The following is a 17772-nucleotide window of genomic DNA, read 5'->3' on the forward strand; positions in this document are numbered from 1 at the left end:
TGAAGACATTAAGTTATACCTCTAGTAGAATCTGTACTTGTGAGATCGGTGTTTTTGAACCCAAACTCACACCGTCAGCCCCACTGAGAACAGTCGTCTGTCTCGCTGTGCCAGAACTCCAGACATCACAGGATCTCCCTATAGCTTTCCGTTTTGTGTATTACAGACAAACAACAGTGCAAGGGTTTTTGTGTTCATTTTCTTCCTCCATTAATAAAACTGTCTTAATACAGAGCAGGCGCAAGAATCACTATCTGGGAAAAATCAAAGAGCTGTGACCGAGCAAATGATTTCACTTTAATTCTGTCACCTGCTGACTCCGGAAACTGCACCTCCCATGTGGCAGTGTACGAACCCCCATGAACAGTCAAACGGCTTCACATTTGTGGGGCTTTTGTAATAATGTTACACCAAAAATACAGCAACAAACAGAGAACAGTTTATTTCACAACATTAGCAACCCCACATCCAGTACCGGAACAATCCAGGAACCGGTGACATCACACAGCTCGAGTCTACAGGTAACGCTTAACACTGCCAATGGTCTCGAATGACACAGACTCTGCTCCTAGTCACATGTCCCTAACAGTCCTCCACGACTGGTCTTCAACCTCAGTGGTGTCCAGAGGGAAGTGATCCAGAAGCACAGACTAGGCGAGGTTTCAAATACCCTGTACATTGTTTTGTAGCTTGAGATGGACACACAGTCTTAAATATTTCCTGATGCGAGTTCTTTCTTAAGAAAAAAATGTGACATCAATGGCTGAAAAGAGAAGTTGTTTCTGAAGCAGCAGACACAACAGGTTCACTACTGGCCCACACCCACAAGCGGGGCAATGGCGGGCCCACATCTCACGACAGAAACCGTCAACGTGACCTTTGCACAACATCTTTGCAGCATTGGACTTTTACCTCTTAAAAAGCCCTCCCACTCCTCCGGACAAGCAAACGTGCATTAATCAAAAAGGAAAACAAAGTGGGCTCATTCGGTCTACAGGGAGGAAACACATCAGGACGCCGACGGACACACACGCAGTCTCCTGAGGCCCCACTGGCTTGGCCGCGGGCTTCTGTCCCTGCGGCTCACGGCGGTCCAGATGAGGAGCCTGCATCTGCTCCAGGAAAGGCACTTACCCAGCTCATCTGGGAGAAGAGGAGACGCAATCCAGGGACCACGCACGTGGTTAGGAAATCGGAGAAGATTCTCCTGCTCAGTACGTGGCCACCTTCAGTCCAGACTGTGGCCTCCGGACATCAGGTCCTCCTACTGGCAGACACCCCATTGGCTCGCAAGCGCTGCCGGTCGTACCGCACAGAAACGATCAGGAAAAGCAGGAGGGTGGCTCCCTGAATCGCGGCCAGAAGAAAGAAGTAATAGTTCAGATGACAGCCGTTAATATTGCCTGCGGAGAAAGAGGGAGAAAAAAGTTCATCAGCCGCACTTAGGGACTGTTCAAGAGTTCAGCTATTAAGTTCGGTTCCTAGCAAGGTCACGGTGATCTTTCACTGCGGTTATTAAAAAAAGAACAGAAGGGAGGAGTCAAGATGGCGGAGAAGTAGCAGCCTGAGACTACATCAGGTAGCAGGAGATCAGCTCGATAGCTTATCTAAACATTGCAAACACCTACAAATCCAACGGGAGAGAGAAGAGAAGAAGAACAGCAACTCTAGAAACAGAAAATCAACCACTTTCTGAAAGGTAGGACTGGCGGAGAAGTGAATCTAAAACGACGGGAAGATAGACCGCGGGGGGAGGGGCCGGCTCCCGGCAAGCGGCGGAGGAACGGAGCACAAAATCAGGACTTTTAAAAGTCTGTTCCACTGAGGGACATTACTCCAGGGGCTAAACCGGGGTGAAGCCCACGCGGGGCCAGCGTGGCCCCAGGCCCCGCAGGGTCACAGAAGGATCGGGGGTGTCGGAGTGTCGCAGAGCTCGCAGGTATTAGAATGGAGACGCCGGCTGCAGAGACAGAGCCGAGGACTGAACTCTCAGCTCGGGGTTACCTTGAACTGGTCGCGGGCTGGGTGAGCTCGGAGCGCGGCTAGAGGCTGGGGATACGGGAGTGATTGGGTGCTGTCCTCTGGGGGCGCACTGAGGAGTGGGGCCCCAGGCTCTCGGCTCCTCCGGGCCGGAGACTGGGAGGCCGCCATTTTCATTCCCGTCCTCCGGAACTCTACGGAAAGCGTTCAGGGAACAGAAGCTCCCAAAAGCGAACCCGAGCCGATTACTTAGTCCGGCCGCCGGTAAGGGCGGTGCAATCCCGCCTCGGGCAAAGACACTTGAGAGTCACTACAACAGGCCCCTCCCCCAGAAGATCAACAAAATATCCAGCCAGGACGAAGTTCATCTATCAAGGAGAAAGCAGGTTCAATTCCTAAGACAGCAGAGCAATTCCAGAGGAGGAGAAAGCAAAGCACGGAACTCATGGCTTTCTCCCCATGATTCTTTAGTCTTGCGGCTACTTCAATTTTTTTTTCTTTTTTCAATTTTTTTTCTTTTTTCTTTTTTCTTCTGCTAAATTTTTTAAAATTTTTACCCTTTTCTTTTTTAACATTTTTTGACTAGTACATCTAAATATATATATTTTTTATTTCTTTTTTATATTTTTTTATTTGTTTTATTTTTAAAATTTTTTTCTTTTTTCTTTTTTTCTTTTTTTTTTTTCAGAACCTGTTTTTATCCCCTTTCTCCCCCCCACAATTTGGGGTCTCTTCTGATTTGGTTACAGCGCATTTTTCCGGGGTCTTTGCCACCCTTTTAGTAGTTTATTTGCTCCTTCATATCCTCTTATCTGGACAAAATGACAAGGCCGAAAAAATCACCACAAACAAAAGAACAAGAGACAGTACCGAAGGCTAGGGACCTAATCAACACAGACATGGGTAATATGTCAGATCAAGAGTTCAGAATGACGATTCTGAACATTCTAGCCGGGCTCGAAAAAGGCATGGAAGATATTAGAGAAACCCTCTCTGGAGATATTAAAGCCCTTTCTGGAGAAATTAAAGAACTAAAATCTAACCAAGTTGAAATCAAAAAAGCTATTAATGAGGTGCAATCAAAAATGGAGGCTCTCACTGCTAGGATAAATGAGGCAGAAGAAAGAATTAGTGATATAGAAGACCAAATGACAGAGAATAAGGAAGCCGAGCAAAAGAGGGACAAACAGCTACTGGACCATGAGGGGAGAATTCGAGAGATAAGTGACACCATAAGACGAAACAACATTAGAATAATTGGGATTCCAGAAGAAGAAGAAACAGAGAGGGGAGCAGAAGGTCTATTGGAGAGAATCATTGGAGAGAATTTCCCTAATATGGCAAAGGGAACAAGCATCAAAATCCAGGAGATGCAGAGAACCCCCCTCAAAGGCAACAAGAATAGGTCCACACCCCGTCACCTAATAGTAAAATTTACAAGTCTTAGTGACAAAGAGAAAATCCTGAAAGCAGCCCGAGAAAAGAAGTCTGTAACATACAATGGTAAAAATATTAGATTGGCAGCAGACTTATCCACAGAGACCTGGCAGGCCAGAAAGAGCTGGCATGATATATTCAGAGCACTCAACGAGAAAAACATGCAGCCAAGAATACTCTATCCAGCTAGGCTATCATTGAAAATAGAAGGAGAGATAAAAAGCTTCCAGGACAAACAAAAACTGAAAGAATTTGCAAACACCAAACCAGCTCTCCAGGAAATATTGAAAGGGGTCCTCTAAGCAAAGAGAGAGCCTAAAAGTAATAGATCAGAAAGGTACAGAGACAATATACAGTTAACAGTCACCTTACAGGCTAATAATGGCACTAAATTCATATCTCTCAATAGTTACCCTGAATGTTAATGGGCTAAATGCCCCAATCAAAAGACACAGGGTATCAGAATGGATAAAAAAACAAAACCCATCAGTATGTTGCCTACAAGAAACTCATTTTAGACGCGAAGACACCTCCAGATTTAAAGTGAGGGGGTGGAAAACAATTTACCATGCTAATGGGCATCAGAAGAAAGCTGGGGTGGCAATCCTTATATCAGATCAATTAGATTTTAAGCCAAAGACTATAATAAGAGATGAGGAAGGACACTATATCCTACTCAAAGGGTCTGTCCAACAAGAAGATCTAACAATTTTAAATATCTATGCCCTAACGTGGGAGCAGCCAACTATATCAACCAATTAATAACAAAATCAAAGAAACACATCAATAATAATACAATAATAGTAGGGGACTTTAACACTCCCCTCACTGAAATGGACAGATCATCCAAGCCAACGATCAACAAGGAAATAAAAGCCTTAAATGACACACTGGACCAGATGGACATCACAGATATATTCAGAACATTTCATCCCAAAGCAACAGAATACACATTCTTCTCTAGTGCACATGGAACCTTCTCCAGAATAGATCACATCCTGGGTCACAAATCAGGTCTCAACCGGTATCAAAAGATTAGGATCATTCCCTGCATATTTTCAGACCACAATGCTCTGAAGCTAGAACTCAATCACAAGAGGAAAGCTGGAAAGAACCCAAATACATGGAGACTAAACAGCATCCTTCTAAAGAATGAACGGGTTAACCAGGAAATTAAAGAAGAATTGAAAAAATTCATGGAAACAAATGATAATGAAAACACAACTGTTCAAAATCTGTGGGACACAGCAAAGGCAGTCCTGAGAGGAAAATATATAGCGGTACAAGCCTTTCTCAAGAAACAAGAAAGGTCTCAAGTACACAACCTAACCCTACACGTAAAGGAGCTGGAGAAAGAACAAGAAAGAAACCCTAAACCCAGCAGGAGAAGAGAAATCATAAAGATCAGAGCAGAAATCAATGAAATAGAAACCAAAAAAACAATAGAAAAAAATCAATGAAACTAGGAGCTGGTTCTTTGAAAGAATCAATAAGATTGATAAACCCCTGGCCAGACTCGTCAAAAAGAAAAGAGAAAGGACCCAAATAAATAAAATCATGAATGAAAGAGGAGAGATCACAACTAACACCAAAGAAATACAGAGAATTATAAGAACATACTATGAGCAACTCTACGCCAACAAATTTGACAATCTGGAAGAAATGGATGCATTCCTAGAGACATATAAACTACCATAACTGAACCAGGAAGAAACAGAAAACCTGAACAGGCCCATAACCAGTAAGGAGATTGAAACAGTCATCAAAAATCTCCAAACAAACAAAAGCCCAGGGCCAGACGGCTTCCCAGGGGAATTCTACCAAACATTTAAAGAAGAACTCATTCCTATTCTCCTGAAACTGTTCCAAAAAATAGAAATGGAAGGAAAACTTCCAAACTCATTTTATGAGGCCAGCATCACCTTGATCCCAAAACCAGACAAGGATCCCACCAAAAAAGAGAACTAGAGACCAATATCTTTGATGAACACAGACGCAAAAATTCTCGCCAAAATACTAGCCAATAGGATTCAACAGTACATTAAAAGGATTATTCACCACGATCAAGTGGGATTTATTCCAGGGCTGCAGGGTTGGTTCAACATCCGCAAATCAATCAATGTGATAGAACACATTAATAAAAGAAAGAACAAGAACCATATGATACTCTCAATAGATGCTGAAAAAGCATTTGACAAAGTACAGCATCCCTTCCTGATCAAAACTCTTCAAAGTGTGGGGATAGAGGGCACATACCTCAATATTATCAAAGCCATCTATGAAAAACCCACCGCAAATATCATTCTCAATGGAGAAAAACTGAAAGCTTTTCCGCTAAGGTCAGGAACACGGCAGGGATGTCCATTATCACCACTGCTATTCAACATAGTACTAGAAGTCCTAGCCTCAGCAATCAGACAACAAAAAGAAATTAAAGGCATCCAAATTGGTAAAGAAGAAGTCAAACTATCACTCTTCGCAGATGATATGATACTATATGTGGAAAACCCAAAAGACTCCACTCCAAAACTGCTAGAACTTGTCCAGGAATTCAGTAAAGTGTCAGGATATAAAATCAATGCACAGAAATCAGTTGCATTTCTGTACACCAACAACAAGACTGAAGAAAGAGAAATTAAGGAGTCAATCCCATTTACAATTGTACCCAAAACTATAAGATACCTAGGAATAAACCTAACCAAAGAGACTAAGAATCTATACACAGAAAATTATAAAGTACTCATGAAAGAAACTGAGGAAGACACAAAAAAATGGAAAAATGTTCCATGCTCCTGGATTGGAAGAAAAATATTGTGAAAATGTCTATGCTACCTAAAGCAATCTACACATTTAATGCAATCCCTATCAAAATACCATCCATTTTTTTCAAAGAAATGGAACAAATAATCCTAAAATTTATATGGAACCAGAAAAGACCTCGAATAGCCAAAGGAATATTGAAGAACAAAGCCAAAGTTGGTGGCATCACAATTCCGGACTTCAAGCTCTATTACAAAGCTGTCATCATCAAGACAGCATGGTACTGGCACAAAAACAGACACATCGATCAGTGGAACAGAATAGAGAGCCCAGAAATCGACCCTCAACTCTATGGTCAACTCATCTTCGACAAAGCAGGAAAGAATGTCCAATGGAAAAAAGACAGCCTCTTCAATAAATGGTGCTGGGAAAATTGGACAGCCACATGCAGAAAAATGAAATTGGACCACTTCCTTACACCACCCACGAAAATAGACTCCAAATGGATGAAGGACCTCAATGTGAGAAAGGAATCCATCAAAATCCTTGAGGAGAACGCAGGCAGCAACCTCTTCGACCTCAGCCGTAGCAACATCTTCCTAGGAACAACGGCAAAGGCAAGGGAAGCAAGGGCAAAAATGAACTATTGGGATTTCATCAAGATCAAAAGCTTTTGCACAGCAAAGGAAACAGTTAACAAAACCAAAAGACAACTGACAGAATGGGAGAAGATATTTGCAAACGACATATCAGATAAAGGGCTAGTATCCAAAATCTATAAGGAACTTAGCAAACTCAACACCCAAAGAACAAACAATCCAATCAAGAAATGGGCAGAGGACATGAACAGACATTTCTGCAAAGAAGACATCCAGATGGCCCACAGACACATGAAAAAGTGCTCCACGGCACTCGGCATCAGGGAAATACAAATCAAAACCACAATGAGATATCACCTCACACCAGTCAGGATGGCTAAAATTAACAAGTCAGGAAATGACAGATGCTGGCGAGGATGCGGAGAAAGGGGAACCCTCCTCCACTGTTGGTGGGAATGCAAGCTGGTGCAACCACTCTGTAAAACAGCATGGAGGTTCCTCAAAATGTTGAAAATAGAACTACCCTATGACCCAGCAATTGCACTACTGGGTATTTACCCTAAAGATACAAACATAGTGATCCGAAGGGGCACGTGTACCCGAATGTTTATAGCAGCAATGTCTACAATAGCCAAACTATGGAAAGAACCTAGATGTCCATCAATAGATGAATGGATAAAGAAGATGTGGTATATATACACAATGGAATACTATGCAGCCATCAAAAGAAATGAAATCTTGCCATTTGCGACGACGTGGATGGAACTAGAGCGTATCATGCTTAGTGAAATAAGTCAATCGGAGAAAGACAACTATCATATGATCTCCCTGATATGAGGACATGGAGAAGCAACATGGGGGGGTAGGGGGATAGGAGAAGAATAAATGAAACAAGATGGGATTGGGAGGGAGACAAACCATAAATGACTCTTAATCTCACAAAACAAACTGGGGGTTGCTGGGGGGAGGTGGGATTGGGAGAGGGGGAGCGGGCTATGGACACTGGGGAGGGGAGGCGAACCATAAGAGACTATGGACTCTGAAAAACAACCTGAGGGTTTTGAAGGGTCAGGGGTGGGAGGTTGGGGCAACCTGAGGGTTTTGAAGGGTCAGGGGTGGGAGGTTGGGGGAACAGGTGGTGGGTAATGGGGAGGGCACGTTTTGCATGGAGCACTGGGTGTTGTGCAAAAAGAATGAATACTGTTACGCTGAGAAAATAAATAAAATGGAAAAAAAAAAAGAACAGAAGAAGAAGGAGGAGGAGGGGGAAATCTTATCTCTATTATTCAAAATACATAAGTACTTCGCTTCTTAAACTGCCGCAAACGCTGCTCTGAAGCCAGCTTTGTCTCTACCACAGGCTCAGGACTGGGGTCTCTGGCGTGAATGCCCCCCGCCCCCGGCAAAAGTCTCCCCACTGGTCGACAGGAAGATGAGGCCACAGCGCCTGGCCCAGGAAGCACAGCAACAAGACCTATTTCCGACCAAGGCTCTGGAGAATCCACCCGGCGGGCTGGAGGGAACCGTCCAAGGTGAACGAGGGGAGTGTCCACTGGCTAAAATACAAACAACAATTGAGAAAGTCTTTTTTTTCCTTAAATTTTTCAGTACAGAAAGTTTGGGGAAAGGTATCAAACGACCCCACTATGGCCCTACCGCCCCCCCCCACCACCCACAAAGCGATACTGGATTGGGTGGTGTTTCCTCCCCGTCTTTCTCCACGGTGCTCATCCCCAGGGGCTGCGGCTGACCCAGTGCGCCCAGCTGTCCTGAGGACCCACCCGCAGGCTGATCTTAAGGTGACGCTCTCCACAGCTCGGGTCTAGAATCGGGACACTCATCAATGCCACCTGCCACACTGCGGGCCCGCCCAGATGCCGCATCCGCCTAGGAGTTGCGGGTGTCCTGTGCTGGGCAGCAGTTCCTGGACAGCAAGCGCCCTCCCACGCGGGGGTGCCCTTCACAAGCCAGGGCGGACGGCTGACAGACACTCTATGTACGGAATCTTTTAACACAGGATTTTTAAATTTTCCCCGAAAAGGTCCAGGTTTTAGCATCCTCAAGGTGACACGGGTGCGTGCTCTGTCCCAACAGCTAACGTAGCTGACACTCAGCTTTGCCCCAAGCTCTGAGCACGGCCTTTTGCATGCACTGCCCGTTCTGTTCCCAACACACCCATCCAGCCCGAAGAGGTTCCAGACATAGACCCTGAAGCTCAGCCAGTGCAGCTCTGAGCCAAGTGGCCTGCCGTGTGTGGGCTGCACCCCTTCCCCCCAGTGCAACGGGGGCAACAGCAGCGAGCAGAGCACGTGCACGCAGGGCACCCCACAGAGGACCCGAGACACACAAAGGCTTCACCATCGCCTGCCTGGGGTCATCCCCACAGTCCTTGTGGGTCCAGGACCGTCAAGTCTGTAGCAGGAGTCTTTCTGCTGGAGTTTCCAGCCACCACTGACCACCACCGCTCCGTGTGAAGAAGGGTGTGTGCAGAACACGATGTATGCACTGAAACATCCAGAGCCGCTCACAGCACGTCACCTTGGGCTCTCTAAAAAGCCTGATCCCGTTGCCACAGCCCATAGGATCCTTACCACGTCCGCCATCCGTCCCCAGGGGAAAGGCAGACACATTTCTCAACAGATGAGCGAAGACGTACTCGCTCGGTGGCGTCTCCAGAGCGGCGCCCACTCATGCGCAGCAGAAGCAGCTCTGATTCATTTATGAAAACTGGGGGCTCCTGTTCGTCTGACGCTGGGTTGTGAGGCTGGGCTGTTCTGGAACTTGCCCTGTGTCTGAACACACACTCACAGACTCAGTGCTTCATGGCGCTCGTACTCGTGCACACAATGAATGACAGACAGAGCACACGTCCGAACCAGTGCTCGGGCAGGCTGCGGAAGACGAGGGCTGCCCCCGTGCGTTTCCTGGGAAGGGATCTGGTAGCACCTGCATTCCTACCGTCTACACGGTAGTCAGGACAGTGACCGAGCCCCTTCGGCGTGTCAGGCTCCGCCCGGGCACTGGGAGGCCCACACAGCCCTCCCAGAGCCCAGACTTTGCTGTCACCACTTGCTGTGTTAGCTCCACAGTGCCGCGCAGGCTTGCTGGCGGGACCCCAATGATGTCATTCCATGTGCTAAAACTGAAACAGGAGCCCCCCAAATTGAGGAGTCACTTCAAACTTCCGAAGGGCAGGCGCCCAGGGGGCTCAGTAGGCTGAGAGTCCACCTGCAGTTCAGGTCACCATCCTAGGACTGAGCCCCACTTCAGGCTCCCTGCTTGGCAGGGAGCCTGGATCTCCCTCGGGCACACACTCACTCTCCCTCTCAAGATGTAATAAATATTAAAACTTCCGAAGCTCAAAGCTGGCATGCCAAGGGAACAACAATTTTCCTGGTTAGGGTCGGCCTGTGTGGGGTCAGGAAGGGTGTTCAGACCCGTCCGCCACCCACCATCACCCTGTACTTCTAGGGCCTGATCGCAAACCGAAGGACAATCACCCCTGAAGACGGTGAACTTTGGGAGGTTGGACTGGACAAGACAGGCTCCTGGGCCCCGGAGAAATGAGCTCATAGGTCCCTGAGACATACGAGCGAGAAGGTCGCCAGCTGCTTTACTCACGACAGCCTCACACCCACAACATCACCAACACCCGGCGAGAGCAGAACAGACCAGTGAGTCATGACTGACTTGCCGCCCGGCTTCTCTGCAGAGTCAGAAAGGACGGGCTGCAGGGGATGGCACCAGACGCATGTGCGGAACGGAGCCAGAGAGCACAGGGCACAACCAAGAGGAGGAGTCCGTGGTCCCAGTGTCGCGGCGGCAAGCAACCAGTGGGCCAGTGAGCGGACTGACCCAGCAGGCCCAGGGCAGCCTCCTGAAATGGACCGCATCCTGATCTGGATTCAAAACCTTCCAAGACAGGCGCTGCACATTGTACGCGTCAGCAGCGCTCAGTCTGCGGAGCGTCCGACTCCTGACCTCAGTCAGCTCAGGTCATGCTCTCAGGGTCACGGGACTGGGCGCACCTTGGACTCCCCACTCACCGGGGACTCTGCTTGGGGATTCTCTCTCTCTCTCTCTCTCTGCCCCTCCCCCTGGCTCATGCATATTCTCTCTAAAAGAAATCTTGAAAAAAAACCCTTAAAAAGAAAAAAAAAGATCCGTGTGCTTCACAGTCTGAATCATCCCGGATCCATGCGATGATTATGAGGACGACGAGCAACCAGCCAACCGGGAGAACAGGCCGTGAGGGGAACAGAGGAGTGAGTGCTGGGCTCTGCCTCCACCCCGCAGTCCTGTAACTACACAGGGAGCCACTCTGTGTGTTGATCATGAGAGGCTAAGCGAGCTCAAGGCCACTGCTTCACCACCAGCCTGAACACAAGTGCAGAAGGGAAGGACTGGGGCAGCAGGGAGCCAGGAAAAGCATAGACGGTGCCCAGGACGACACCTGCCACTCCCTCTACTGCCAGATTTTACTAGGGCGTGTATGCTGGGGATTACCTGGTCCCATTCTCTCCCCAAATCCCCAGGTGGGAGGGCGCTGGGAGGGAGATGCCTGGCTCACTGTGCGTTTCCCACATCCACATCCCCTCCTTGCCAACCGGGCTGCAGGGGTCATGGGGGCGGTGGCCACAGCTCACTGAAACTCTCCTTACTGGTGTGAAAATAAGGACAGCACTAGACATGGTGTGGGGCTGTCCTAAGACACCGCTCTGAAAATGACACGGGTACATAGGATCCAGCTCCAAGCTGGGCACCAGGACTGCAGAGGAGCCTCACAGTGGGGGGCTGGAAGCTACTGTCAGAAATTAAGGGCGAATGATGGTAAAGTTGGAGGTAATAAATCAGTGACAAGGGGATGAAATCACTGGAAAGCAATCAATCGAGATCATCAAAACAACCAATCCTTCAAGATATGCTGAAAAGTAAGACAAAGAAACAGAAGAATCGACAGGGTTTTGCTCTCTGCATCAAGGATTTGTCTGCAGAAGGTCCATCCCACGCACAGAAAAACAGATCACGGGACACCAAGAACCCGTGAGAATTCCCAGAAGCCACTGTGCACCTGCTGAGTGCTCCACAGCCGCTCACCCTCTCAGGGGTCCGGGAATCAACAGCAAAGCCCTCGCCTGGCCTGCTCTCCTCAGAACCAGCAGGTCTGAGCCAGCCCTGGGGATACTCCCACAGCCGCAACACAGCGAGGCTGGGGCTCCCAGGGCCATAGGAGCAGCTGTGGTTTCTGGAAGTCACCCTGGGACTTCACAGGCTGGAACTCACCCCTCACGACGGGAATGTTAGCTTAGTCAGGAAAGGGTCTTTGGAATTGTGTATTTTCCTGGGGCAAGTCCCAGGCTCTCATCAGAGTTCCAAGGGGGTTTAGGACTCAAAAGTGGCTAAGGGACCTGGACCGGAGGAAATGCCGCAGACTGAACAAGAACAAGTAAGAAGGCGGTTTTCACAGGCCAAACAGAAGAGGAAAACCTTCAACTCCTGCACCCAGGTAAAAGCTACCATAAATCTGGGAACACCAAAACTCTCTCTTTGGTAAGTGATTCTGCTCAGCGCCCCACCATGCCCCCTACTGGCATCAGCGGTAAAATCCCCTCCTGAGAGTCAAGAGTCACAGCTGTGACTCCACAAAGGCACTTACTACCTACCGGTGACTTTAATAGCAGAAAATGTAGAAGTGCTGTCAGAAAAGAGAAACAACACAAACACAAACACACAGAAACCAAGGTGAATGAAGACAACCTGGAGACACAGACCGGACTGATCAACGGTATTTCAAGGAAGGTGCAGCAGCCCCACAGACCCAGAGAGAGGCTCAGCTGTGCCCGGCAAATGCAGAGGACGCAGGGGATCGGGCGGGGCAGGGTCTCAGGCAGCTCCCAGGCGGTTGAGCTCCACTAACGCGACCACACACAGCCCAAGCCTGCGTCCTCTGCCAACACGGCCACCCGCCGAAGCCCGAGCATGGGTTCTGCCAGTAGCCATGTTCAAACAGCGGTGCAGCCCTTACCAAAGTCTGTGTGGTTGCTCATCCAGCCAATGGCTCTGACGGACACCAGCTCCAACAGTCCAGAGCCCACAAACGAGCCAACGCCGGAGAAGAAGAAGAACAAGCCCATTATGGCGCTCTGCATGGACTTGGGGGCGGCCGAGTAGGCAAACTCGAGACCTGCAGAAAGAAGAGGGTTGTTTCCGTGAGAGCTGGGCTGACAGTGCCCCTGCCTGAACGTGGCAGGGTTAGCATGGGGCCCCACGTGGGGACTCGGGTAAGCAGGGCAGCTCCCTTCCCTGCTCTGAAGACTGTATTTAACACAAGGTTAAGAAATCAGGGGCCCCTTCTAATCACCACGAGTCCTGCAAGTCAGTCACGGAGCAAAAGGTCAAGTCCTTGCTCTCCCACGTCACGGTGACGTCTGACATGTTGGGTCTTGTACTGATCTCTATGGTTAAAAAAGCGAACTTCTATGATCTCAACTAAGGAAGCTATAAACAACATATACAGACTAAAATGCAGATTCCGTGTAAGACTTCTATCTTAAAGGCAATACATCTTAAGATAATTTCAATGAGACATCTATAAATTCAGATTTTTTTAACAAGCACACGTGGAGATTCACAGCGTATTCCAAACGCAGGACCACTCTGTTCATTTCCTCCAGAGTCATGAGCACACTCTGCCTGAGTCTGATGACAGGTGCGGCGGGAACCACAATCCCCCCACAATCGATCCAGGCTCTGGTCATCATTCTGTCCCTCCATTCCAGCAGCATGGAACTGGTCTGCACACAATGTGCCTGTCCACACCCTACAGCACACGGCTCGTGGGAGGAGAGAGGACTGTGCGAACAGGTCTGCCTCCTTCATAAAGCAGACACACCCAGAGCTCTGGCAGTGGCTAGTGCCCGGGCTGCCATGGCAGAACCACAGAGCCGTGGTTAGGAAGTATCCAAGCTGGGAGGAACCAGCCACGGCCTCTTCTTCCCTCTCTCTCTGTGGCACCTCCACGGTAGTGGAGGAGCCACAGAAAAGTCTCTGGGAGCCCTGTTTCTACACCCAGAAATGAGAGCCTCAGCCACGGTACCACATACTTACTGACTCACATTCAACACCACAGCTGCTGCTGTGAAACACGGGTCCCTATGTCTCTGTGCATTCTACCAGAGCACACAGGGAAACATCCTGCCCCTGTCCCCTCCACACCATGCCAGCCCCAGATCCGCGCGAGAGAAGGCCCACCTGCTATGCTGGCGAATATCTCACTGACGCCAATCAGCACGTACTGTGGGACCTGCCACCATATCGGCAGGTCAGCGGCATAATACACGACTTTTCCGATGGTCTGATTGATGGTTTTCTCTTTGACAAGATCCAGCCTTTTGCTCTCCAAAATTCCTGGAATTCATAAGGAGGTTAATAGAACACTTACTCATTAACGTTTGCAATTAAACTAAAACACTACAGGCTTGCTGCAAGATGCTTACTGACTACTCAAAAAAGTGGAAGGGTCTGGCCCAGCGCCCCAGGAAACGCCAGACCTAAAGGGCTGTGCACTCGTGACTTCCTAAACAGTTACTCCAACACTGATCCCACCAGACTCCTTCCGGTGGGTCTCCACACTGCCTCACACCACGGACGCTGCCCACATGGGGTTTACCCCAGCGTCTGGATGGCCCCCAATCGCCTTCTGTTACCTGCCTGCGGTGAGGAGCATAATTACTCACTCACTCGTTGGGGGCACTGAGTTCTGAGACGTCTTTCTCGCCATGCTAAGGGACTGAGGCTGGCCCGCTGACTTCTGGGCATTAGCCTACAGCCCCGGCCATAGCTGACAAGGCCCGTCTCCCCGCTGAAACCCGGCAAATAGCCCGCACCCTCAGCAGCTCTCGATCTCGCTCCATTACTGGTCATTTGTCAAGGGCAACAATGGCAATAAAACCGCACAGGAAAACGAGCAAGCGCCCAAGCAGCCCCTCCTTGTGAAGAAAGGAACAGGCCGCTCAGAGTGCAGTGGAGAGACAAGCCGTAGCAGCGAGTTCTTAGGTCAGAGAGGTCGCCGGTCTTGTTCCTAAAGAACTCTGTGAATGGGGACGCCTGGGTGGCTCAGTTGGTTAAGCGGCTGCCTTCGGCTCAGGTCATGATCCCAGCGTCCTGGGATCGAGTCCCACATTGGGCTCTGTGCTCGGCGGGGAGCCTGCTTCTCTCTCTGCCTCTGCCTGCCACTCTGTCTGCCTGTGCTCACTCTCGCTCTCTCTCTCTGACAAATAAATAAAATCTTAAAAAAAAAAAAGAAAGAACTCTGTGAATGGAATAATGGGCTGGAGTATTTAATATTTATGCAAGCGCATATATATTTAAAAGTGTGAGAACGAGGAAGGGCAGCTGTCTGAGAGAAACCCGAGAATGGGAACGGTCCAGGCTACCAGTAACAGGAGGGGGAAGACGAATTCTGGAATCGGCCCCCAAACCACAGGTCACATGGAATGTCCAACCAGGAGAGTGCTTATCAAAGGAGCACAGTAAGGACAGGCCTCTGCTCACCTCCATCAGAAAGATCTGCATCCCCTCCCTGGAGGCGCGTGGAGGGGACCCCAATCCCCCCGCCTCCGCACCCCAGCTGCTAGCAGGAAGTACGGGAGCACCAGGTGTGTAGAGCTGTCTGCTTGGCGCTCCTGGCTGCTCTGGACGGGGCCTCTGAGGCACAGCAGTGCCCATGGCTCTCTCTGCCAGGACTCTAGTAATGGCATGAAGGGTCTTGTCCACAAGGGACAGCTGTCCTCTGGGCACGGGACAAAGTGTGAGCAGCTTCCTCTGGGTCAGCAGAGTTTCCCCTCAAACTGTAAGGTCACCGCACCAGCCACCAGTGTGCAGCTGGAAGGTTCTGGGCAGTTCTAGTGCAGCTCCGTCTGCAGGAAGGACTCTCTCAGCCCCGCCTGAGGGCTGCCAACTGAAGCTGGAGAGAGCACTCTTCTCTGCACAGAAGGCTAGACCGGTGAGAGGACGTGTGTGCCTGCGCGTGGGGCCAGGGGTGCCAATGGGGACAAGACCTGCTCTGTGGTCTGACCCGTGACACGCACGCTGTGCGGATCAGGGGAGAGCCTGCGAAGAAGGAGGGCTCTCCTGTGGCGGGTCGGGAAGGATCCGGAGGTGTGCTGCGCGTGGCCGACCACGCAGACGACGGCGGCATGGAGCGCTGTTTGCAGAAGCTGCTCATGGAGGAAGGGAGCCGCCAGCACCGAGGCCCCGCGCAGGACGTCAGGAGGTAACAGCAGGGAACTAACAAGGCAGCACCCACACGAACATGATGTTAGTGGCAGGAACGGCCGACACAGCACACTCCTCAGTGACCCATGGCTCTGCAGAGGTCAGAGGAAAGCAAACCCATGGGTATGGGCAGGACGAGGGTGGAAGGCGTACCAGCACTACAGGGAGCGGAGAGGGGAAGGACCAGTCAAGAGACAGCCGGCAGTCACCAGCAACGGACAAGGTGACGCCACATAACACCAGCAGAGAAAAGGATTCAAGAGAAGCCTGCGGGACATCACAGATGCGCTCCATTTCACACGTGCCCTCTGCACCGACGCGCGGCCCTCTGCCCACAGCGTCACAGACACGATGGCATCCATCCTCCCCGAATGGAGAGACTAACGCACCACGCTCTGGAAAGGGGGGCAGCATGAAAATCTGGCTGCAGGCATGGGCTTGGGACCGCTTCTCCCCCAGGGGACACAGTTAACCCCAGAGAAGACAGAAACACAGTGACACCGTGACAGACACACGCCTCTCCAAGTCCCTGTCAGCCGAACAAGTGGACAAAAACCACGAGGCTTCACTTGGTGCAAGGGTTGCCATCCAGAGGCCCAAAGGCAAACCCTGGCCCCTGTGGCCACGACCCACAGCTGAGGACTCAGTGAACTGGGGGGGACACAAAGGTGTGTGCTCGTGGGGTTGCACTGGGAGACCCATACAGTGTTTGAGAGAGGGTGTGTCGGGACCCAGGCCCATTCAGCAGACGATGCACAGACCACCACATGCTCCTGGGCCGTGCGCTCATCTGCAGGGCTCTGGCGCCCCTTGCAGACCGCGCAGTTCGGGGCTCCTGATAGAACGCATCTGATGAAACAGCCCATGGAGCTCCAACATTGGAACTACCCTGTTCAGCTCCCTACAAACATTTCCAGAAAGTGCCACCAGGCCAGAAAGGAGGGCCTGCAGTCCAAAGGCAGGAGTTGTAAAGCCATGACCTCTCCCAACTCCACAGTAAGACGAGACACCACCGACCCACGGATCAGCATTAGTACGAGGAAAACCGCTCTCCGAATCATGCAGGGTCACAAAGTAAAACGCAGGTTCAGTCCCCTTAGAAGACGACAAAATTATAACAAATCCAAGCACATGAGACTCGCCAAAGTGTCAGTGAGAGGCAAATTCATGCCATTCCACAGTTTTCACTATTAAATGGGGAAGAAAAAGCGAAAGTAAATGAAGGCTGGAGTAACTCATGAGAGAGAAAATGACGAAACAAACCCAAGGTAATAGAAATCCTGTCTTATTCTCTGTTGTTAGAAAACACAGAGAAAGTCAAATTGATAAATTCAAGACACACTTCTACAGAAAAATCATCACATACACACAGTTCTGGGAAGCCTAATTAAAAAAAAAAAAAAAAAAAAACCAGCACATAAATACACGAAACTGGAAAAGAGGAAGGAAACACATTTATTTAAAAGACAATTTTTATCTCCAGTCCAGTAATTTTTCTAAAACTCAATAAAATGAATGGTTTACTCAGGACATTAAAAACACACACTTAAGTGATTCAAGAGAAAACGCAATCTGCACAAAATTGAGGAAAAGGTGAAAAAATCATCCCATTTCTCCTGAGAGAGTAACAGGCTCATGTGATTTTCAAGACAAAGACCTGAACTCCCCCGGGAGCACAGAAACTCCCCCTGGTGCGATACTCTCCTGCCCATAGAAATGG

At 49.5% G+C, this 17772-nt stretch overlaps 1 protein-coding gene across 1 annotated transcript in view; it reads right to left on the bottom strand.

The window, feature by feature from the left end:
• Positions 1 to 417: 417 nt before the first annotated feature.
• Positions 418 to 17772, bottom strand: part of SLC15A4 (solute carrier family 15 member 4) — a 33678-nt gene continuing 16323 nt past the window's right edge. The window contains exons 6-8 of the mRNA XM_046024604.1: positions 14028 to 14183; positions 12802 to 12960; positions 418 to 1403 (exon numbers count right to left, since the gene is read on the bottom strand). Of these exons, the coding sequence (XP_045880560.1) occupies positions 1255 to 1403; positions 12802 to 12960; positions 14028 to 14183 (464 nt within the window). The 3' untranslated portion in view covers positions 418 to 1254. The remainder of the gene's footprint in view (positions 1404 to 12801; positions 12961 to 14027; positions 14184 to 17772) is intronic.

This window comes from Meles meles, chromosome 12 (assembly GCF_922984935.1).
Source record: "Meles meles chromosome 12, mMelMel3.1 paternal haplotype, whole genome shotgun sequence".
Taxonomy (NCBI): domain Eukaryota; kingdom Metazoa; phylum Chordata; class Mammalia; order Carnivora; family Mustelidae; genus Meles; species Meles meles.